At 37.7% G+C, this 25,430-nt stretch overlaps 1 protein-coding gene across 4 annotated transcripts in view; it reads left to right on the plus strand.

The window, feature by feature from the left end:
• The window catches only part of LOC308702380 (arf-GAP with coiled-coil, ANK repeat and PH domain-containing protein 2), a 42,713-nt gene extending 17,283 nt beyond the window's left edge, over window positions 1–25,430 (plus strand). The window contains exons 7-24 of one of the 4 annotated variants that reach the window (XM_081385190.1): window positions 1,848–1,892; window positions 1,971–2,066; window positions 5,739–5,813; window positions 11,526–11,638; window positions 11,725–11,776; window positions 11,855–11,955; window positions 13,044–13,149; window positions 13,228–13,436; window positions 14,220–14,289; window positions 14,642–14,736; window positions 15,015–15,205; window positions 18,357–18,437; window positions 19,557–19,649; window positions 20,680–20,879; window positions 22,223–22,332; window positions 22,434–22,544; window positions 22,641–22,702; window positions 24,528–25,430. In XM_081385190.1, coding sequence (XP_081241316.1) covers window positions 1,848–1,892; window positions 1,971–2,066; window positions 5,739–5,813; window positions 11,526–11,638; window positions 11,725–11,776; window positions 11,855–11,955; window positions 13,044–13,149; window positions 13,228–13,436; window positions 14,220–14,289; window positions 14,642–14,736; window positions 15,015–15,205; window positions 18,357–18,437; window positions 19,557–19,649; window positions 20,680–20,879; window positions 22,223–22,332; window positions 22,434–22,544; window positions 22,641–22,702; window positions 24,528–24,607 — 1,890 coding nt within the window. In that variant the 3' untranslated portion in view covers window positions 24,608–25,430. Of the gene's footprint in view, window positions 1–1,847; window positions 1,893–1,970; window positions 2,067–5,738; window positions 5,814–11,525; window positions 11,639–11,724; window positions 11,777–11,854; window positions 11,956–13,043; window positions 13,150–13,227; window positions 13,437–14,219; window positions 14,290–14,641; window positions 14,737–15,014; window positions 15,206–18,356; window positions 18,438–19,556; window positions 19,650–20,679; window positions 20,880–22,222; window positions 22,333–22,433; window positions 22,545–22,640; window positions 22,924–24,527 lie in introns of those variants that run through there. The other 3 variants (XM_081385189.1, XM_081385191.1, XM_081385188.1) reach the window with 3 other exon arrangements.

A 25,430-nucleotide genomic window follows, 5' to 3' on the forward strand; every position in this document is an offset into this window, starting at 1 on the left:
TTTTATTTTAAGTTTTGTGTGTTTTGTTTTATTTTGTGGGGTGTTTTGTTTGTTTTATTTTAAGTTTTGTGTGTTTTTTGTTTTGTGTGTTTTGTTTTTAGTTTTGTGTTCTGTTTTATTTTGTTTGTTTTATTTTGTGGGGTGTTTTGTTTGTTTTGTTTTAAGTTTTGTGTGTTTTGTTTTATTTTGTGTTTTGTTTTGTTTGTTTTATTTTAAGTTTTGTGTGTTTTGTTTTATTTTGTGTTTTGTTTTGTGTTTTTTGTTTTGTGTGTTTTGTTTTATTTTGTGTGTTTTGTTTTTTGTTTTGTGTGTTGCTTTGTTTTGTTTTTTTGTTTTCACTTTATTTTGACGGTCCCTTTAACACATTCTGTTGACTATAAGTGACGTTGCTCCTACATGTCCACTAACTCTCATTAGAGTATTAGTAGACTGGTACGGTTAGGTCTAGAATTAGTTGACATGTAGTGGTAAAGTTACTAATAGTCAACAGAATGTGTTAAAGGGACCATCAAAATAAAGTGTTACTGTTTTGTGTGTTGTTTTGCTTTTCAAAGCAAACGGACTCATGAGTTTTGTCTGGTGGACAATAAGACTTTATACATAATTATATACCATATTTTCTGCTCATGTTTACTAGCCTAGTTGTTCATTTTTTGTTAAATTCGGGAAAGTTCTTTTTGTAGTCTTGAATCTTTGCTGCCCCTGTATAAACTCCTCTAATTCCCTCCACCTTTGTACAAATTATTATGCCATTACATCACAGTCACAAAACAAATACATAAATATCATATTAATAATACAGATTTACTGGAGATGAAGTGAAGCACTGCACACTGCAGTGAAGCAGTGTTTGAAAGAGAGGGAAACTTTGGCTAATGTCTCACAGCACAGCTGTTCTCTGATTGCACTTCCTGTGTGACCGCACAAGCTCAGGTTAAGCGAGTCCCCTTCACAGGGTCACTCGAGTGACTGTAACTCAATTACCGTAGGCTGACCTTTCTCCGAGAACGATGTGCATCCGCCTGGAAACGGCAGTCAGTCCCTCCAGTGAGTCAGTCGTCAGCGAGGGCTTTTAATGGGCTCGTTCTCAGTGTGAAGTGGCGTGAAGGGAAGAGCGCCACCTGGTGGCACACAGAGAGAACGGCTGATTTCTGTTGAGGAAGAATGAAGGATGTGCAGTTTAGGACTTCAGGAAGCAGATGTCTTACATTTGATAGTAATGTGTCATTATTGAAGCTATAGTAGTTGTCGGTGTTCACTGTTACAGTTTTTGTTATTGTTTGTCATGTAATATGTATTATTTTTGCCGTGACCGAAATTGCATATATTGTAGTCACTAAATATTTCAGAGTAAAACATGTAAAGTGACACGTCACCAAACATTACCAAATGTTTTTCATATAATATATATATATATATATGTTTGTGTGTGTATGTATATATATAATGAAAAAATTATCAAAGACAAAATCAAAAACATCTTTGTCTGTAGTTTTGTTGACGATATTACCACTTCCCTTCTGTGGGAAATCCCAGATTCTTTTGTTGACCTCATGTCTTTATTGTTTTACTTTTGCTTTGAAATCTTAATGATGCCAATAAAAACTACCTATTTATTAAGTAGGGAATTTTTAGGTAACACTTTATTTTAATGTGACGTAGTTACACGTTCCTACATGAACTTACTATAGTATTAACAGTAAATGATGCATAATTACAAGTACCTAATCTTCAAACCGAACCCTAACCGTAACTCTATAGTAAGTACATGATGTTAATTAATATTACTAAGTACTTATTTGAGTAAGATAAAGTATAACCTTTATGTATTCATTTCTGTATTTCAGATTAATGTGCTCCAGTCGAAGAGGCGATCAGAAATCCTCAAATCGGTAAAGTATTCCCACTCGTGATGTGTCCTTCAGATGATCGTGTGTGAGCTGTTGCTGAAACTCTTGTGTGTTGCACAGATGCTGTCGTTCATGTACGCCCACCTGACCTTCTTCCATCAGGGCTATGATCTGTTCAGTGAACTACAACCCCTCATGAAACACCTGACTGGACAGGTACGTCATACATCTGTCTGTCTGTACTATCCATACATACTATCCATAATAAACATGCATACATATACATACTATCCAGACATACCTGTACATACATACTATACATACTATCCAGACATACCTGTACATACATACTATACATACTATCCAGACATACCTGTACATACATACTATACATACTATCCAGACATACCTATACATACATATGGTACTATGCATACTAACAGACATACCTATACATACATACCTATACATACTATCCATACATATTATCCATACTAAACATGCATACCTATATATACTATCCAGACATACCTATACATACATACCTTTACATACTATACATACACACATGCCTATAGCCCTATACATACTATTCATACTATACATACACACATGCCTATAGCCCTATACATACTATTCATACTATACTTACACACATGCCTATAGCCCTATACATACTATTCATACATACTATACATACTATCCAGACATACCTATAGATACTAACAGACATACCTATACATACTATCCATACATATTATCCATACTAAACATACATACCTATACATACTATCCAGACATACCTAAACATGCCTACCTACCTATACATACTATACATACACACATGCCTATACATACTATCCATACACACATGCCTATACATACACACATGCCTATACATATTATACATACACACATGCCTATACATACTAACAGACATACCTATACATACTATCCATACATATTATCCATACTAAACATACATACCTATACATACTGTACATACATACTATACATACTATCAGACATACCTACCTATACATACTATACATACTATCCATACACACATACCTATACATACTGTACATACATACTATCAGACATACCTATACATACATACCTATACATACTATCAGACATACCTATACATACATACCTATATATACCTATCCATACACACATACCTATACATACTATCCATACACACCTATACATACTATCCATACACACCTATACATACTATCTATCTATTTTTAGCATGTGCCAACAGATAGTGGTCATATCATTTGTGTCTCTACATAAAAGCGGAAGCTCTATTTCTGCATCAAACCAGTGTTTTCATTTTCACCCCGGTGAGATGAGGAGCACGTGAATCTTTGTTTCCTGTGGGCAGGAATGAGACGGGCTTCTGGAGATGTGTGACTAGCTGCTGTTACACAGAGCTCTCACTGGAAACAGGAACTTAAACTGGGTGATTTAAAGGGTTTTCCCTGTCTGGGAGATAAATTGAGTCTCTATGAGGCAGTTTAGATCAGTGTGGACATGAATTACACAGCACAAGGTTATCAGGATTAGTGTCGGACATCATGAAGCTCGAGAGCGTGGAGCGCTTCTGTCGAGAGGTCTGGAGGAGCTGCTCGCAGGTTTGTGTGTCTGGATATTTTCATTTCAGTTTAGACACATCTGCTCATTTTCAGCTATTTTTCACTTTCTGTGAAATAGCACAAATGGAAGTATGGGAATTATACAGTGACCCAAAATATTGAAAACAAAAAGTAAACCACATGACAAAATGTTGAAAAAAGTGTTTTGTAAGTGTCAGTGAGTATTTTTATGATTTGTTGATGCTGTACTGAAATATGAAGATCTGGAGTTATTATGTACATTTACAATATGCATTTTCATAATGAAAAAATAGCATTATTGTAGTAAAACTTTGAGTCACGTTGTTTCAGTGCAGCTCATGGTTGATTCATGCTCACAGGATTAGTCAGGTGGTCAGTCAGAACACCTATCGAGAGTGGAAACTTTATGACTGCGACGGAGAAAAACATTTCCCATCTGATATTATCAGCGGTGCTTCCCGCCTCTTTCCTGGCGGATCAAAACAAAGCGCTCGAGCAGAATACAGCGCGTGACGTGGATCCATGCGTGATACGGGGTGACGGATGATCGCTGGCTGTATCTGAGCAGATAAAGAGTGCTAAGATCCCATTATAGTTCAGTTCCTTTCATCAACTTCCCCTATAGAAAAACTTCCCCTATAGAAAAGACAAATTAGTGATGTTTTCGAAAGCAGTTACGCTTACGGTTAGTTATTTGAACCCTTACACTTGGCTAGTTCCTAAGTGTTGACAACCAGTTTTAGCATGTACAAATTGTAGCAAGTAACCTCTTCATCAGATCCTTCACCCTCAGATTAATTATAAAATTGATTAAAATAAGCAAGACAAATAATTATAATACTTCATGCTTCCTACTCTTTTTAATCACTGAATTTAAGTCTTTTCCAGTCATTCGCGATCTATAGGGTAACGATTTTTAGAGTTTAACAAATATTTTAGAGCTTAACATAATTATAAAAATGTACATTAATTATAAATATGTCTTTGGAGTTTACATGTCTAGAAACCACACTTTTAAAATTAGACATCCTCATACTGTATATCCAAGTTTTCCAAGAACTCTGGTTATTCAAAAGAAACAAACAGTTGTTGAGGGAATTAATTAAAATAAGAAAAATCTGTTTTTTAGTTGTTTTAAACAATTTTAAATCATGAGGCCCTCTGGTTGAGAACTGAATAAATAAATAAATATATATACAGTGGGGAGAACAAGTATTTGATACACTGCCGATTTTTCAGGTTTTCCCACTTACAAAGCATGTAGAAGTCTGTAATTTTTATCATAGGTACTCCTCAACTGTGAGTGACGGAATCTAAAACAAAAATCCAAAAAATCACATTTTATGATTTTTAAGTAATTAATTTGCATTTTAATACATGACATAAGTATTTGATCACCTACCAACCAGTAAGAATTCCGGCTCTCACATACATTTTTCATTTCATCCAAAACGTAGTTTTGATCCGTGGTTCTCAACCTGGTGAAATATTAATAAAATTGCTCGCAATTATATAGCATGTAACTGTTGGCTGGCGAGGTTTATTTGTGGCAGATGAGCAAGTCACTGAATTGGCTAGTTGTTTTATTTCCATAAATTTCACATTTATTTTATTTATTTATACTTTCTACACACTATTTGATCTTCTGCGGATCTGATGAGGTAGTTGAATAGGAAGTGAATGGTAAAAATAAATAAACTGTGAAATCTGAAATCACACACATCAGTTGTAGAGGTAATAATAGTAGTGTCCAATAATATATTAAAGACCTCCAATTTGATCCATAGTAGAACGATCCATAGTTTTGAAGAACAGTGTAGTGGAATATTCCCTTTGGAGTCACTGAGCGTAGATTTGGCCATTGGAAAGTTTATAAATGTTGAATTGGTTAGGCAGTGTGTAGTGGTGGTGAAGCAGTGCATTATGTTCCATCATCATCTTAGAATATGGGGAAATAATGAGGCAAGAGTGGATTTCCATGCAGATGTAGGAAACCAGACCATCTTTAAACCATATGACTTTGTGTTTAAAGTGGCTTCTCATTGGCAGCCATGCGTTTAATTCCAGTTTTATGAAGTTCAGTACCGTTGTGTGTAGGCGGTGTCTCACTCTGTGCCTTGAAACTATTTTGTTTAACACACGATAACATTCTTTGCCTTATTAAATGTTTTTAATCGAGCAGAATGTTTAAAATGGACCTGCTTCATAGGTCGACTCCTCATTTTTCTTCCTGTTTTAACACGTATGAATATTTGTCTTTCAGCTGGATCAGCTGGTGATTGATTCGGCCAAAGAGAGGAAGGATATGGAGACGAAACACTCGACTATTCAACAGAAGGTACAAGAGCTTCTCCAAACACTTGAACATTAATGATCCTCAAATCTCACACAAAATACAGGGCCAATCAGAAAATAGTTGTTCGACCAATGAGAACAAGCAACAAAAGCATGTTGTTGATGCTTTGTGAAACGGAACATCCTTCTCTTCTCTTCTTTCTTTGGGTTTTGACCTTTAGAAATGGTTTAAAGAATACAAAGCAAAGCTTTTGCCTGATATCCTGTCCTCGGGTGTATGAATAAACACTCAGAGTAATAAAGCTGCTGTTATTACAGTAGAGCTGTTCATCTTTCGGTATTACCACGAGCATGATGGCAGATTTAAACTGAATCCTCACACATGGCATGTGCAAGTGCATTCTGGGTAGTGGTTGGGTCATCAGGATATCAAAATCTCAATACCAATTCCACTGAAATTTCATTATTCCTCTACCAGTTTCATTACCACAGCAAATTGAAAAACTTTTTGCCACTGGAAGTCCCTCATAAAATTTACGCAAAAAAGTCTTGCCGCGTGGATTTCGATAGTGGGTTCAGTTTTCGCCACATTGGCCTTTAGAAGCGACTTGGTTTGGAGTTTCATGCTTCTCATTGGACTTATTTTTCTTGTGAACTTTTTACCAAAATGTTGCCAATGTGACTGCGCCTTAAGATGCACTAAGCTAAATTAAAGTGGATCATAATTGAAAAAAAAAATGAAAAATGCCATTTTTTTAATGTCTATATTTTTTTATATTGTAAATATCCGGAGTTACGTCATTTACGACCTGAAGGCACTTCATGAACTGAAGGCTCTTATGTTCATCTATCATGCCATATTGCTCATGCCACAATCCAGCCTGACCTTGATCTCATGTCAAGTGTGACTCGATCTCTCTATATTTGTTTTTCTTCTCTCTCTCTCTCTCTCTCTCTCTCTCTCTCTCTCTCTCTCTCTCTCTCTCTCTCTCTCTCTCTCTCTCTCTCTCTCTCTCTCTCTCTCTCTCTCTCTCTCTCTCTCTCTCTCTCATCGGCTCTATCAGCAGTTGTTAACGTGCTCTCTCTTCTTTTCTGACTGCTCATATGAGGCCACACTGCGGGTGAGTCTGTCCCTTCTGAATGCTGCATGAATCACGTTACTTGCGTTAATTATTAGACACGTGGTTTTACTTCAGTAGCTCATATTATCAAATACAAGTATTGTTATTCTATCAATTTTTTAAATTTAATTCTAATTCAAAAAATTCAAAAATTTTTAATATATAAGAGATTTGTTTCAGACAATTTATTACAAAAAGGATCATGAGCAACCACATAGCATCGTGCTAATCTCCATCAAGAACACCCTAAAACAGGGGTCACCAAACCTTTTTCTCAGGAGGCCACATTATCGTTCCTGACTTTGATGGGGGGGCCGGGGCCGGGTCAGCTATATAACATAGAATTGTATGACCCAGACCAAAATGACCACCAGCAGGCCTCATTGTGTAGTAGAGATTACTAGCCTGGCACAGCCATCCCAACTACTATATCCCAACTACTATATCAACACTTGATTCCTGGCACATATTTGTGGTTTGCAAAAGTAGTACTCGAGTCTTCACACTTTGTTTTAATTTGAAATACCACAGATATTCCATTTATTCCAAATTATAGGTAGGTCAGTGCTTGATCACGAGCATGTCGGTTGATGAAAATTCGGAAAAATCGACAAAATACCAGATGCAGACATGTTATTATTTTCCAAAAAGCAAATAAAAAAAAATAGGCCATGATGACTTTTGGGGATTGCCTCATAGGGCCGGTTCAAGTAGTGGGGGGCTGGGGGGCTGGGGGGCCAGTCAAAGGGGGGTGGCGGGCCTGGGTCGGGCCCGCGGGCCTTAGTTTGGTGACCAATGCCCTAGAAACTGTGTTTAATAATTTAACGATAGAGCTGTCAATAGACTAAGATTTTAGTCGCGATTAATCGCACTCATTTGTTCGATTAGTCGCGATTAATCGCATACTTCTCTTGGAACTAAGCATACATCATTTATCTTGTTTAACGCGTTTATTTTGTCATTATCTGCTATATGCATCAAGATCAGATTAAAACATTACAGAACAAAACTTTCCAGAATTCAGTGTACAGTGTGTGTACAGTGCAACAGCAAAGAGCTCGTTTACGCTTTAGACATGTCAAGTTGCGAGACTGAACTGGACCACATGGAGACGCCCCCCGCCCCCAAACCCTAAACCAGCCATCAGCCTTGACCTGACTGCATTCACACAGTATACGGATCCATTCAGAATTACTAAACACAGCAACACACACATGACAGATCAAACCATTCTCCTGAATGTGTGTGGAAACAACCTGAAATGTGTCGTGCATAAATACAGTGTGTGATCAGTGCGTCGAGAGCACACACACACACACGGTTTGTTTGTGCATCAGTAATAACGGACTCGCGCGTGCTTACTGTACGACTCCTGTACGTCACTGCAATCGCCTTTACCTTGATTTCAATCCTAATCCATCAAAGCTTTACTAGCGAGACGCTGTTTTGCTTTATCCAGCAGAGAAATGTAGTGTGTGTATCATCTGGCCATACAGCGGTGTGTGAGCTCTCGTGCTCTTCGGAAACATCACAGAATATGACGAGCTTGTGCTTTAAAGCGAAACACACACTGAGTGAATAATTCACTGAAAACACAGTGTGTCCAATTATTTGAACGCTTTAAGGATTGTTTTATTAATTGCATGTGTTAACATTGACAGCCCTGTTTAATAATCATTCACAAGTTGTCAAAAACACATTGAAGTTTGTTTATGTTGGTTGTAACTGTATAATAAAGAGTTAATCACACTATCGTACTTGCACTCTGGAAGAAAATACTCAAAACAAGTGCACTGCCGACAGTGTAAATGTTTAATGCTCTTCTTGGATTGGTGAATCCAACCCATGAGCCACAGTTAATGAATTCATACATCACACACACACACATATACTAGAGCGTTCCTGAAGGGGAGGAGCCAGCAATGGTTACCAAGGCTTATGCCCGTCTCAGTCTTCATATACATGGACGTTCATTCTCATACACGCGTAACGTTGAGTGTGTAGAGGCTCATTTCAGGTCAGGTGATCGTAGACTGTCACAGTAATGTTTGGAAGTTAGATGAAACACACACACTTCTCTCTTCGGCATGAAGATCTTCAGCAGGTTCCACTATGTGTGGTATCTGGTGAGTTAATCTTACTATTTGTTTTGTTTTTGTTGTTTACTTTGAGAGGTGATAAATGCGAACGTCTCCTATTGCCGCTTGGTGTGACATCTTGCCTAAATTATGATTTTTTTTTCATTTAGACGTCTGGTCATCCTGTGTAATCAGTTGTTTGGTTTGCTGGTTCTGATGTGGTTTGTTTATTTAATGTAGCATTACTTCATCAAGATGGGATTTTCATAATGATACTATGTCATAGTACAGGTTTTGCTTTGGTTCATTTTAATGTATCTAGTGATCAGCTTTTGTGTCTGGAAGTGCTGTGTTCAAATGAATATTAGGTCAGTGACAAATACGGATGTCCATTATGATGAAAAGATGAACATTTTTGGAAGAATAAGTTACATTTAATGACTCAGAAAGTCAAGTAGTTTAACCATCAAGGAAAATATAAATATATATATAAAAGAAAAAAAGGCAAGGTCCTCATTTTTTAAAATGTAAATTCATGTTCCAGTGTCACTTAATGTTGATCATTTTCAATAAAATAAATAGTTTTTAAACAAGACTGCTGGACTACTTAAGAATTTTTTGACTTTGCAATATAAAGTATGTTCAGCCTACACAGTATGATATCTAAACTCTAGAAAACACAACATGACTTGCTCTGCGCCTTCATTGAGTTGTGTTCTGCTTCTGGCTGTAGTAGCGGAGATAAGAAGAGCTGCAGGTACAGCGGGGTACTCTGGGCTTTTGGGAACAGCTGGAGCCTCAATCTTTGTTCCTGCCACCCTGTATATATTAAGCAGGCAGGCTCACGTATCAGCTCATGGATTGATCAGGTTACAAAGAAATGGAAACCGAATCTGCTTTTTAATAACAGTTGGTGCTGTCGTGTCCGTTTTTCGTGAACACATAAGTGAAGGGTCCCACAGTGAACACACAAGTGAAGGGTCACACTGAATGTCGTGGTCTGGAGTTCGCGTAGAGGAGGATTGTTGTAGCTGTGGATCATAAAGTGACAAAGAACCCAGTTCTGTTAGCGTTCATACTGTCACTGGCCTTGAAAGTGGATTCAGATCTCATTTTAGCCACTTCTGGTCTCAGTCCACTTTCTGTTCACACTGCAGAGTGTTGTAACTCTTAAATGAATTCATATTATTGTGTGTGTGTTTGTTTAAACAACAATAAATAAATAACTATTTTAAAATTAGTTAATCAAATTAAGTCCTGTAGTTATATATTTCTGCAACATGGATATAAGGCAATAACATTTTTGGTATCACTTTACTATACGGTTCCATTTGTTAACATTAATTAATGCATTAGGCATCTTTTTTTTTTTGACAGAATCTATTATAAATATGATTTTGTTAATTCATATTTGTTCATAAAAAACAAATAATAAAACTTTAATGTATAGAACTTAAATGTATAAATATAACCTAGAATGTTAACCTAGATTAATAAATATTGTAAAAGTATCCTAATTAATATTAAAATACAATAATCGTTGCATTCTCAAGCATTTTGTTAGCAGGCACACTTAAAACGGGTGCTGAATTATTTCAGAGCAAACACACTCGTGTGTTCTGCTCTCCCCTGTTCACTGGAGATCATGTGACGTAAGAGTATCTAAGAGCCGATCAAACTGGATTCACGCAGCACATACGGGTCAGGCTGTAAACTTACCTCATCTACTAGTATGTCACACTTATCTGTCTTCAGCTGTTTGAGTTTCACTCCATCACCAACCAGCCACACAAACACGGGATCCGGTGACGGCTCTAGTATTACTGGGGCTTTGCTAGTCTGAGCTCAGCTGGGCTGGACTTAACTAGTCTGAGCTCTCATGACATCTCCAGGATAATCCTTACCGTGAACGAGAACCAGTGGCTAGATATCTTACAGTGCACTATATTTAAATTCACTATAGATACAGTACATCTAATTAATGGTATTAGTAATTGGCCTTTTCTAGTCTAAATCGGTCACATTTACAATCGCAAAAGTAGAACCTTTGAAGAATGCACACGCTGCTCATTTCCTTTAATAAAGTGAATATGAAAATATGGTATTATTAGACAGGCTGCTTTAGATTTGACGTTTGGTCACATGACACTCCAGAGCCAATGATGTTTGGCTGTACTGTCAAATGGCATTGGCTTTTGACAGACTTTTTGACATTTATTTTGTTGGTACGACCTCTAAACTCTCTTCAGAAACGTCAAAAATTCACCTTTAGAAGGAAAGTCATACGAGTTTGGAACAACATAAGGGTGAACGATTTTCGACTTTTGATGAACTAATCCGTTAAAGATCTGGTATCCAGAAGGTTCGAGACCCGAGACACCTCATGATCTAACAGAGGCTAAGTTCAAGTGGTTTAATGGTTTTCTTCTTGTGATCTTACGCTTTTATCGTCTGTCTATCGTCCATTAGCAAAACATTGGGTGTGCATCAGCCAAAATGTGTGTGGAGTGTTTATACAGTATTATTATTGATTGTTTTTTTGCCTTTTCTGCTCAGGACTTCTCAAATGACGACACTAAGCTGGAGTACAATGTGGATGCAGAGAATGGGATTGTCATGGAGGGATATCTGTTCAAGAGGGCCAGTAACGCCTTCAAAACATGGAACAGGTCAGTGACGAGACATCATACTGTGTCTTCCAGGTGAGCACACACACACACATTTGTCATCGTTGCTAATTGCGTTTTCTTTGCAGGCGATGGTTCTCAATTCAGAACAATCAGCTGGTGTACCAAAAGAAATTTAAGGTAATCCTTGGATGATAGAAAAGAACGAGCAAGAGTTTTTAAACTGTGTTTAGCAGTGGTTGTGGTGTTGTGTTTCAGGATAACCCTACAGTTGTGGTGGAAGACTTGCGCTTGTGCACCGTCAAACACTGCGAGGACATCGAGCGCAGGTTTTGTTTTGAAGTGGTTTCTCCAACCAAGTGAGTAAAAGCACACAATTATGATCACGCTGGTCAGTTTTATTTTTGCAAAGAAACACAAAACACCTACTTTATCAAATAATTGTCTGTTACCTATATATATATATATATATATATATATATATATATTATCTACACATAAATATGTCATATGCATGGAGGAATGATCTCTGATTATAGGAGAAACTCTCCTATAACGAGAAAAGGACGTTGCAATGATTGGGCGCCAATAATTGTGGCCAACGTGAACTTTTATTTCATAATGAGAGTTTCCCCCCACTTTCAATTGTTTTGCCTCAATGAATGGTTAGAATTAGATTAAAAGGATAAACAATGCAGATTTATTTTCACAGCCGCCTTTGCTCATATTTACCAAGGGTGCCAATATTAGAGGAGGGCACTTTATATATGATGGTAGAGTGTCATTTCTACTAAAAATTGATTTTGAAACACAATTCCAATAGTTATTTATTTTTCATTTTGTCATTATATATTTATATTTTTGTCATATAGCTGTGACAGTGGAAATTGCTGGTAATATGCAAAATACTAGTGCGTAAAAAGTCCAGTGTGCGCATTTGTTACTAATGTCCCAATCACTTTAACCAATGTTTTTATTGTTAACTAAAACTATAAAAAAGAAAGAGAAATAAAATTGGAATATTGCAATTAAGTGTTTAATGAAAAACCTTTGATTTGGCAACTAACTGAAATAAAAAAAAAATAAATAAAAAAATAACAAAAGCACATAACAAAATTACCAAAATTAAATAGAAAATGGACAGTATACTTAAACTATTTTATAAATTTTGTTAAATATTAAGTTTTGTTTCCCAGTAAAAATACCCGAACATCCTACAAACTAAATTTCTTTAATTAGATTTGGAAAAAAAACATGTTCATAGAATACATTTTGAATAGTTTTTTTCTAATCCATTGTGCAGAAAAAACAAATACATTTCATGGTTTATGCCCAAAAAATTGGCACTTTTTTCTTTTTAGTTTTTCACTTAAAAAAGACAACACTGATTCTTGTCTGGTTATTTCGCAGTGCATATGTCAGATAGCTGATGTTCTTTCTCTTAAAGGAGCTGTATGATGCAAGCGGACTCTGAGAAACTCAGGCAGGCCTGGATCAAAGCCGTCCAGAACAGCATCGCCACAGCCTTCAGGGACCGCGCAGAGGACGCAGAGGTACCACGCTTTACCCCGCTTTCAGCTCACTCACGCCCAGCTGGAGGAGCTCAGTGTAACAGTGGCATGTGTTTGCAGAAGATGGACAGAAAGTCGTCCACCTCTACAGGCAGCCTGGACTCAGCGGGCGAAGCGAAGGAGAAGTCTCTGAAGGGGGACGGTGCGCTGCAGAAGGTCATGGCCATCGCTGGGAACAGCAGCTGCTGCGACTGTGGGCAACCCGACCCGTGCTGGGCCAGCATCAACCTGGGCATCACCCTCTGCATACAGTGCTCCGGGATACACAGGTGCGCTTCACCGCACTTATTCTGCAATGTAGTGGGCGACCGATGTTTGATGGCTGGTGCTGATATTTTAGAGAGCAGGGTGGCTGAGCAGATTCCTACTGTTAAGTAAAACACCAGGCAGAAGATGTATACTTTTAATAGAACAGCTCTGATTGGGGGATTTAAGCTCTTAACGTCTGGCAACCGCAAACATGAAAGCTTTTAGTAGAGGCTTGAACATCAGTCTGTAATATTTTGTCTCCTTTTTTCCTGGCAAAAATAAAGAGAGATTTTGGCAGTTATCACTTTTTTAAACTACATTTTATGCTTGTCTTTTTTCAACAACAATATTGATACAGACGCAGTTGAATCGTTTAATGACCTTATTCTCGTCTCGTCGTCTTAGTCATGGGAAAAGAGCTCTTCGACAAATTTTTCGTTAGCAAAATGAACGCTAATTTTACACACAGCACACAGTGAGTATGACATAGTGGGCAACTGAATATAGCGCAGCATAGTTTGAAATCTAGGGTTTAAAGTGTGTGGATCGCAGTTCACGTTTTTATGCAGGACTAAGAAGATCTCACAGCTAAATTTGCCTAAGTTTGTGAAATTAAATCTTCATTAGATATTCAAATACGTATTGTGCTGTCAAAATAAAAGTCCCACACACTGTTAAAATTAAAGCCATCACATCAGCCGAACAGAAAAATATAAATGCTGATAATAAAAAAAGGCAAATATCTGTTTTACCACTACTTGAGTGTACTATATATTTTATAAAATATATGTTTTGTTTGTCAGGAGTCTTGGAGTTCATTTCTCTAAGGTCAGATCCCTGACGCTGGACACATGGGAGCCTGAACTGCTCAAGGTGAGACACGAGGCTTCAGTCCCAGCATAATGAACATATGGATAGGGGTCGACAGATGGTTGTTAGAGCATATGAACATCTGTCCATCTCTTTCATCTCATGAACATCTCATTACCTCGTACACGTGAATTCACAGATCGTTTTCAGACATGCGGAGTGCGATTGCACCAGATTTTAGGTTTGCTGAGTTCGTCTGTCTGTTCAAATAGGAAAAAGAGACTTCTTCGTTTCTGTCAAAGTTTTAACTGAACATTTTTCAAGAGGATTTTTTTCTCATTCTAAAATGGTCCAGTGTTTTGGACTGCTCCAGTTCTTATATATGAATGAATAATAGAGTTATTTTTTTATTAAGCTGATGTGTGAGCTGGGAAATGGTGTCATAAATCAGATCTACGAGGCTCGACGAGAAGAACTAGGAGCCAGAAAACCACAACCAGGAGATCCCAGGTAAAAATAAATAAATAAATCACAGGAATAAATTAGTTTAACAATATATTCACACAGAAAACTGTTTTTTTTTTATTATAATAATATTTCATTAGCGTTTTTACTGTATTTTGGATCAAATAAATTCAGCCTTGTTGAGCAGAAGAGACTGATTTCAAAAGCATTAAATAATTCAATTGTAATTGTTAAAACCGAGATTACTTTATACATCTCCTATTGGAAAACAAAAAAGCGTTTTCAACTGTAAAAGCTCTGCGTTTGTGTCTTGTGACCCACAGGCATGAGGTGGAGGCCTACATTAAAGCCAAGTATGTGGAGCGAAGGTTTGTACAGAGACGGTCAGAAGATGAGATCAGACAGAAGGTTTTATCACTGAGTAAACAAGATAAATGTCTCAGCGACTGCTCGGATGCCCAACCTACAAGTGGGCCGTCAACGTCAAAACCCCATCCAGCCTCGGGTTCCTCTGGTGAGTTGATCATCGGGTCTGATCAAACCCAATGTGAGCCGTCGTCTCTATCCTGCAACTGGACCCTCTGCTGATTCAATTTAACCTTTGCTTTGTCCTGCCATGGCCCCGTTTAGCTGGTATGATCATATCATCATCCAAGTGGTGTAATCACCATAGACAGATGTTCATGGTAGAGGTCTACAAGGGTCCACTTCAATACGAAAACCAGAGGTCCGACCTGGTTGGGTATCGTTTGAAGTGTTTTAGTCTAGATTCTGATTCTGCTTATCGATTCCTAATTTAAATCCCAATAAGGTAAAGAAATAGCTTGTATTAATATTAGGCTATTCAAATCAATGTCTGCAACTAATCAATTAATCATATATGTTCATGTTTAATATTTCCTCCATAATTGCGTACATATTTATAAATATATAAATCTTATTTTTGTGTTCGGCCGGTTACCTGTGTGGGAAGTGTGCAGTAAGACACACCCACATTAACTATTTCAGTACTCTCCGAAAAGACCATTACAGATAACATCAGAACAATTAATTTACATATATATGTCATAAAACTAATCCTGTGCGACTGAGACGCTGCAAATCGGGTGTTTGTAGGTCGATGTTTTGGCTGTAACTCAATGATGCCCTCTGTAGGGAATAGTAAGATGGCCGCTCGGACACTTCCGGTGATGGCAGTTTAGAGCAAAAGGAGCGATCAGTCATCATATAGATCTGTGGTAAGAAGTGATTGGGGTCGGGTACAGATCTCAGGACCCGAGGAGACCTCTATCTGACCAGACCTCTTGCTGACCTCTAGCTGACCTCTATCAGACCTCTTGCTGACCTCTATTTGACCTCTAGCAGACCTTTTGCTGACCTCTAGCTGACCTCTAGCAGACCTCTATCTATCAGACCTCTATCAGACCTCTTGCTGACCTCTAGCTGACCTCTATCAGACCTCTTGCTGACCTCTAGCAGACCTCTGGCTGACCTCTGGCTGACCTCTAGCAGACCTCTAGCTGACCTCTAGCAGACCTCTAGCAGACCTCTAGCTGACCTCTAGCAGACCTCTATCTATCAGACCTCTAGCTGACCTCTAGCAGACCTCTAGCAGACCTCTAGCAGACCTCTTGCTGACCTCTAGCAGACCTCTTGCTGACCTCTAGCAGACCTCTTGCTGACCTCTAGCAGACCTCTAGCAGACCTCTTGCTGACCTCTAGCAGACCTCTTGCTGACCTCTAGCAGACCTCTATCAGACCTCTAGCAGACCTCTATCTAGCAGACCTCTATCAGACCTCTAGCAGACCTCTATCTAGCAGACCTCTAGCAGACCTCTTGCTGACCTCTAGCAGACCTCTTGCTGACCTCTAGCAGACCTCTAGCAGACCTCTTGCTGACCTCTAGCAGACCTCTTGCTGACCTCTAGCAGACCTCTAGCAGACCTCTTGCTGACCTCTAGCAGACCTCTTGCTGACCTCTAGCAGACCTCTAGCAGACCTCTTGCTGACCTCTAGCAGACCTCTTGCTGACCTCTAGCAGACCTCTATCAGACCTCTAGCAGACCTCTATCTAGCAGACCTCTAGCAGACCTCTAGCAGACCTCTATCTAGCAGACCTCTATCAGGCCTCTAGCAGACCTCTATCTAGCAGACCTCTAGCAGACCACTTGCTGACCTCTTATCAGACCTCTAGCTGACCTCTATCAGACCTCTTGCTGACCTCTTGCTGACCTCTAGCAGACCTCTAGCTGACCTCTAGCAGACCTCTAGCTGACCTCTTATCAGACCTCTAGCTGACCTCTAGCTGACCTCTAGCAGACCTCTAGCAGACCTCTTATCAGACCTCTAGCTGACCTCTAGCTGACCTCTAGCAGACCTCTAGCTGACCTCTAGCAGACCTCTAGCTGACCTCTTATCAGACCTCTAGCTGACCTCTAGCAGACCTCTATCTAGCAGACCTCTAGCAGACCTCTTGCTGACCTCTTATCAGACCTCTAGCTGACCTCTAGCTGACCTCTAGCAGACCTCTAGCTGACCTCTAGCAGACCTCTAGCTGACCTCTTATCAGACCTCTAGCTGACCTCTAGCAGACCTCTATCTAGCAGACCTCTAGCTGACCTCTATCTATCAGACCACTATCAGACCACTATCAGACCTCTAGCAGACCTCTAGCTGACCTCTAGCTGACCTCTAGCTGACCTCTAGCTGACCTCTAGCAGACCTCTAGCTGACCTCTAGCTGACCTCTAGCTGACCTCTATCTATCAGACCACTATCAGACCTCTAGCAGACCTCTAGCAGACCTCTAGCTGACCTCTAGCTGACCTCTAGCAGACCTCTAGCTGACCTCTAGCTGACCTCTAGCTGACCTCTATCAGACCCAAGCGGGAAGGAAGTCGACCGGAAGTTAAAGCCGGCCGCGTGCCACCATCTTGTAGCAGACCATCACCTGCTGTTAGCATTCCATTGACTCCCATTAATTCTGGCGTCACTTTGACAGCGAATAACTTCACATCTGAGGCGTTTGAAGACTCCATTTGTCCATTATTTATTTCTAAAGAAACACGACAATGTATAAAATGCTCCATTACCTTGTAGCTTATGTTATGGCCCCGTAGAAGCAGTTTTTGTAAAAGTAGGCTAACGATTGCATCATAACCAAGCGACTCTCTGTCGCACAGTAGAGAGATTACCGTATGGACAGGAGGAGAAGCTCGCGGGCAATCGGGGGGACGTGGAGGCAAAATGACAAAATAATTAATCAGAATACCTAGCAAAAGTGTCTCCTGCTCCTAGCTCATGGACAGCTCCTACTCACAATCTCCATCTCTGCAAGATTCGGAAGGGAATGATTCAGATTTCTCTTGCCACAGCCACTAGAAGACAGACGGGTTGCTCACGTCACATCTACGTCGTCAAGCTCAGTTTGAGTCGGTTTGAGTCTGCGCGTCAGGAACAGAAGTCCTAAAAAATTGCTAAAAATGGGCTTCACTTGTCTCAATTGAGTTCCAATGAGATGGCTCTGTCCACTTCTTTACTGTCTATGATCAGACCTCTAGCAGACCTCTAGCAGACCTCTATCTGACGTTGTGAACGGGGCCGCGGGCTCAATGAAGTGCTTTACTCTGTGTTTCTGCCCCTCTCTGTGACCCTACCCTGCTGAAGCGCACCACGAGTCTCTCTTCTGTGTAGATGAGCTTGATTCTCTCTTCTCCTACTTTAACTCCTCCGCCAAGCCTCGCCGCTGTAAGTACAGCTGTCTGTGTCTTATTCAGTGTCACGGTTGAGCAAAATTCACCATGTCACCGACTCGCTTCCAGTTCACAAGTGTGGATTTGAGTTGAACTCGTCACAGATCCTACAGGATGAGAAATTTACTGAATGAATAAAAAAAAATCAACGCTGTCATACAAATTTTTGACAAAACAAATGTCATTAACTAGCAAGAATTATATTACTCTTAATTATAAATCATTTTGACTGATTATGCCAATTTATTGTCTAAAATATAGATTTTTTTAACTGATTAGTCATATTTCTTAATAAACACTTTAATACACAAGTCGACTTGATGACAAAGGGAAGTTGTTTTTTATATATTTATATATCACAAAGGAAGATTGTTTTTGTTATATTTTATTTTCGTTTCATCAATGTGCAACTTTTAACTGTGCACTATAGATATCTTATTTTTAATAATAAATGCTTTTAGTTTCAAATAAGTTCTCACTTGTAGATACATTTCTTTAACTGATTAGACATATTTCTTAAAAAAAAATTAAAAGTTCAATGCTGACAAAAGCACCACAATTAAACAGATTTTAAATTCCCCATAAGCACCACAAATTGTAAAAAATAAATTAAAAAAACTTACATAGCACATAAATACTGACAATAAAATAAAATTTTAATCTGTTGATTGTTATATTGAGATGTACCAACACAAATTTCTGATATTGAGATTTCAAATGTTGATTATTCATTACGCTTTAATCTCTCTGGAGTGTTTTCCCTCCATTTTCTCATTGTTTACATTCAAATTCAGTAGTTTCGCATCCTATTTGCTACGTCAGTTCAAGATAGAATAAAGTTTTAAATTGAAGTAAAATTCTGAAATTTGCTCAATCAACACCCGGGTGGGTTTTCTGTGAAGGAAACATTGCAGCGTCTCTCCATCGCTCAACATCCCATCACATGTTTCTTTGTAAGAAACTTTAACATCGCTCATGCCTATTTGTTTTCTCCTTTGAATGTTTTTTGTGTTTCTATTTGTTTTCATGTTTTGTTTCACGCTATGTTTCGTGATGTTGCTGGTTTGCGTACTGTATTACAGAGTCAGTCTGTAAGTTGATCTCTGTTTGGCAGTGAAAAGTACAGACGGTGAAGTGCAGAACCAATCAGATGGAAGCGGAGAGATGTTAAGCACGAGTGCCGCCTCCAACACGCCGAACAACACGGGTCAGTCTGAGCTTCAGGGAAAAATACTTCCGGAAGGATGCAACATTTGAGGGAAAAATAGCATCGCATTGTTGATTTAAAAAAAATTCCGGGTTTTTTTTCTCATAAAAATTGTGATTTTAAAATTTGATTTTAAAAAAAAGAAACTCCACGTTTTGTCCTTGTTTGTAAAACTTGGCCTAAAATTTGTGGTTATATGTCAATATGACTATAAACTAATAATAATAATATTTAGATAAAAATAAGATAAAGATAAAAAATAAGATATAAGATAAAAATATCTAATGAAAAGGTAATTTCAATTTTTTATCTCAGAATTCTGACATTTTTCTCGCAATTCTTATATAAACTTTTCCTCACAATTCCAAGGTTATAGCTTGCAATTCAGACTTTTCTCTTGCAATTTCAATATAAACTCACATTCATTCAGACTTTTTACTTGCAATTCCAGGTTTATAACTTGCAGGTCTGACTTATTTCTCGCAATTCCAAATTTTTAACTTGAAATTCAGACTTTTTTCTCACAATTACAAGTTTATAGCTAACAGTTTAGTCTTTTTATTTCTTGCAATTCCGATATAAACTCGACTCTTTTCCTGCAATTCCAACTTTGACAATTCTGACTTTTCCCCCATAATTCCGAGTTTAACTATAAACTCTCAATTGCTAGACATTTTTTTGCCTCTTGCAATTCTTTTTTGTATTTGCATCTTGCAGTTCTGACTTTAAGATATAAACTTGTTTATGAACAAATATAAAAGTTATTTAGCACAATGTCGAGACATTGTCTTTTCCATCAAGGAAATTAGAGCGTGACCCAGGGGCTTTTGAGCTTCAGTAAACTTTACGCCTCACACTTGCCCCATAGTCAAGTCATGTCACATTTATTCATTTATACCAATCAGCTTCACAGTAATAAACAAGACAGTATTGTTAGTGTTGCACAGTTCTTCAGTTATTGCGGCTCTAGATAACAGAGCATTAGAGTCATTGTTCCGCTTGTGAGTAGTTTGCCCATGCTGTGGTTCAGATCCTCCAGAGGAGTGTCCTGGGAAGGCTGTGGTGGTGTTCTGCGAGCCGAAGCAGTTCACCTCAGGCCTGCAGCTGTACTGGGCCTCGTTCTCACGCAGCCTCCCCGACATGGCCGAAGCCCTCGCGCACGGGGGAGAAGTGAACTGGACCAACACAGACGACGGGAACCGGACGCCGCTCATCATGGCCGTCCATGGGGTGAGGAGACTCTCGCACACACTCAGGGATTGAGTTTCTGTGTTTCATGCTGGTCACACACCACCTTCACAATGCTTACACTCTTTCTGTTGGGGTTTTTTGTTGTTTTTTGCATTGTTTTTGTTTCATGATTTGGTTTGTTTTTTATTTTGTTTTTGTTTAGTTTTTCATGATTTTAATTTTTGGTGTGTTTTTGTTTAGCTTTTTTGTGGTTTGTTTTTATTTAGGTTTTGTTTTGCATTTTGTTTTGCTATCGTTTTTGTTTTGCTTCTTTTTTGTTTGTTCTTGTTTTATTTTGTGTTTTTTGTTTTGTGATTTTTTTTTTTTTTTTTTTTGCATTTTGTTTTTGTTGTTTTTTGCATTTTTTTGTTTCATGTTTTGATTTGTTTTTTGTTTTATGATTTACTTTTTTTTTTGCATTTTGTTTTGTTTTGCTATCGTTTTTGTTTTGCGTCTTTTTTTGTTTTTTGTTTTTTTGTGATTTTACTCTTTTTTTTTGCATTTTGCAATTTGCATTTTGTTTTGCTTCAGTTTTAGCACAAAGTACCATTTTTATTTATTATTTATTTATTTATTTAACTTTTTAAAAATCACTTTTGTGTTATGCAGATAAATGGTAATTAATGGTTATTTATATATATATATATATATATATATATATATAATTTATCATTACTCCAGTCTTCAGTGTCACATGACCCTTTAGAAATTGTTCTAATATGCTGATTTATGAGTGAAAGTTATTTATTAATATAAATCTTTTATAACAATAGAAATCTTTACAATCACTTTTTATCAATTTAACACATCATTGCTGAATAAAAGTATTAATTTGTTTAAATAATAAAAGCACCAAACTTTTAAATGGTAGTGGATAATGTTTTTTTTTTTTTTTTTTTTTTTGCATTTTGTTTTGTTTTGCTATCGTTTTTGTTTTGCGTCTTTTTTTGTTTTTTGTTTTTTTGTGATTTTACTCTTTTTTTTTTTTTTTTTTGCATTTTGCAATTTGCATTTTGTTTTGCTTCTTTTTTTGTTTCATGTTTTTGTGTTTTTTGTTGCTTTTGTTTTATTTTTTATTTGGTATTGCTTTTTTCGCACGTGCATTGTGTTTTTTTGTCGACATACAGCAATTAATTGTGCAGATTAAGTCGATTTTTACTTTCAAAATAATCAGTGTTCCTGGTCTTATTGTACGATTCATCAGTGCATGTTATTCCAAAAGGCATTTCTGGCTAATATTTGAACATGAAGTGCATCACATTACAGACGTAATGACGAATGCTGTTTTATTTAGACCAGCAGAGACTGCGTGTTTGAAAGTGTCTCGTGTGTGTCTGTATCAGGGGTCTCTCGTCACCTGTGAATTCCTGCTCCAGAATTCAGCCAGTGTCAATCAGCTGGACAAACTCGGCCGAGGACCTTTACATCACGCCACTATACTGGGCCATACCGGGTTAGTTCTGCTCAACACACTTCATAACAATGCAGGTTTTGTTTTTCATAGTTGTGAATCATGGTTTAATGCTCTCTTCTTCTTTTTTTTGGCTACTACAGACAAGTGTGTTTATTTCTAAAACGTGGAGCCAATCAGAACGCAGCAGACGCAGAGAATCAAACGCCACTCACAATCGCAGTCGAGGCAGCAAACGCTGACATTGTCACATTGTAAGTTCCCCTAGCTTTCACACGTCTGATGCTTATTGAGAAATTTGTGTCGATCATAAAATGTTGAATTTTGCCTTTCCTGTGTGCGGCTGACAGGCTTCGTCTGGCCAAGATGAACGAGGAGATGCGTGAGTCGGAGGGCCCGTACAGTCACTCAGGTCAATATAACTCTAACAGCCCCACTGAAATGCAGTACCGGAAGTGTATGGAGGAGTTCATTAGCTTGCAGCTCCGAGACGCCTAACGCACACGTACATTACGCCACAAACCTGTAGCAGACGAATGTACACAGCCAGTATATCGCTCGGCCCCAGGATGGGCTCATCTTACATGTTACCGCTGGAACACGTGCAATAACTAGTCTTGTGAAAGAGTGACGTTACTTAGTGCTGAACACATATGCACCTTATTTACATAGTGTATATTTGTCTTAAAACTGTCTGAATGAGCAGTGCAATGAATGCTCAGTGTATTTATGACACATTCCTGGTATTTATCTCTTATATATTCTTGGGGAAGTGAAACTGTCTAAATCAAATCAGTGTGTTTATAATTATTATATCTATGAAGACGTAGAGTAGACCACTGCATTTGGCCATAGATAAAATATAGATCATTGTTACGAATGCATGTTCTGTTATTAATAACAGATCTATACTGACCATCAGTTTTAGCACAAAGTACCATTTCTATTTATTTATTTATTTATTTATTTTACTTTTTAAAAATCACTTTTGTGTTATGCAGATAAATGGTAATTAATGGTTATTTATATATATATATATATATATATATAATTTATCATTACTCCAGTCTTCAGTGTCACATGACCCTTTAGAAATTGTTCTAATATGCTGATTTATGAGTGAAAGTTATTTATTATCTTTTATAACAATAGAAATCTTTACAATCACTTTTTATCAATTTAACACATCATTGCTGAATAAAAGTATTAATTTGTTTAAATAATAAAAGCACTGACCCCAAACTTTTAAACAGTAGTGGATAATGTTACAAAAGATGTCTTTTTTTATTAAGCAGCACAACCGTTTCCAACATTGGTAATAAATCATCATATTAGACTGATTTCTGAAGGATCATGTGACACTGAAGACTGGAGTAATGATGCTGATGAAAATATATATTTTTTCCTGTAAAAAAAAAAAAAGTAATATATATTTTTTTGTGGAATAGATTGTACTTAAAGTTTATTCAGCTACATTACAAGAAATTTGACAGTCTGAATGTTGTAATGAATATATTTAGTGCCAAATGAGCTGCAGTTTCTGCATCGGCCACAGAGGGGCGCTATAGAGCTGGACTTTACGCCCCACAATGCAGTTCAAGCGATTCGTTTTCTTCCTCTGCTTCATTTCGCCAGACGTTTACCTCTGTATGTGACCTCTCTTAAACAAAATATTATATTCGACAAATCATCATTGCGATCTCTCAACAGAGCACAGTCTAAAATTAGAGTCTCAGGTGTATTAATATGCAACATCAAGGTGTTCAGAAGGCCTTAAGTGATGGAATTATTATATATAATCCTGCAAAGCATTAAAAATGTTGTATATTCATTTATTTACTGTCTGTTTCTCTTTCTTTGGCACACTGATACATATTTTATGTGGCCATCTGTCGCTCCTGTGACGTTTCTTTACATGGAAATCTTCACACTTTGACACAGAATTATTTTCTGTGCTACTATATGATAGATATCATGTAAAGAGTCAATAAATATACTTGATATCTCATCATGTGCTTCTCAAACACTGCGTTTGCTCTTTTCTCCTGCGTTCTCCTGCTGTTCTGTGAGTTTCTGCTGTGAAGTAGAGCAGGTATGGAGCTCATCTCTGTGTGTGTGTGTGTGTGTGTGTGTGTGTGTTCTTCAGATTACAGCATGTGCTCGTGTGTGTGTTTAGCGTGTCTGATGCAGATCAATCACTCTCTACTTCTCTTAATCAAGCTGGTTTCTCTTTACAGGAGATGAAACGTACCAGGACATTTTCCAAGACTTCACCCAGATGGCATCAAATGACCCGGACAAACTCAACCGCTACTGATTCGGGATGGCATAATCACTCCATAACAACCTCCTCATTTTTCTATGGGATTTTTTTTATCAGTAGGTATTCCTCAAGTCACAATGGGACATCTTATAAAGGTTTTTTTTTTATAAAATCAATATTGTTGCCCACATCATAATCTGAGCAACACCAGTTGAATTATGTGTCTTTTTAATGTAAATGTAGATAAAACTCTTTCATATAGTGTTTAATTCATGGCTTTGGCTCTATCAGTATATCTATATAGAATCTCTTGCTGAATGTTATATTTGAGCCATAGGATCTAACTTATGAAACACACCAAACAGTTTTTAAGTAAATGCATTAATGCACACATTTGTTTCATAAATGAGGCCCGTTTTTACCTAAACATTACATTTCAGTATGAATGTAGAGCGAGGATGATACGATTTAAGTTTACATAATACCAATTTCACTTCTTTTTATTATGTTCATCATGTATTTAATTGCAGGTTGATGATGTTTGAATGCATATCTGAAAGAAAATCTTGCGAAAAGCCATTTTGTTAGCATGCACACCCCACTGTTTTCTTTGCTCTAATAGTACACAAGCGAATCGTAATCCGACCACAGAATAAGGGGTGTAAATTATGTATATTCTGTACATACATCATCTTGGGCTGGGAAACATTTGGCATTTTGTGGTACTTTTCAATGTTGTAATAAGCTTGTTTTTGCATGTCTTCTATATTTGATTCTGTAATCATTCAGAGTGTATGAGTTTTTCAGATTGTTTTATCCAATGCGAATGTCTGACTGAAAATGCCTCAAGATATATTATAAATTGTTTTCTCTACCA

This window comes from Scardinius erythrophthalmus (genome assembly GCF_964197995.2).
Source record: "Scardinius erythrophthalmus genome assembly, chromosome: 14".
Lineage (NCBI taxonomy): Eukaryota > Metazoa > Chordata > Actinopteri > Cypriniformes > Leuciscidae > Scardinius > Scardinius erythrophthalmus.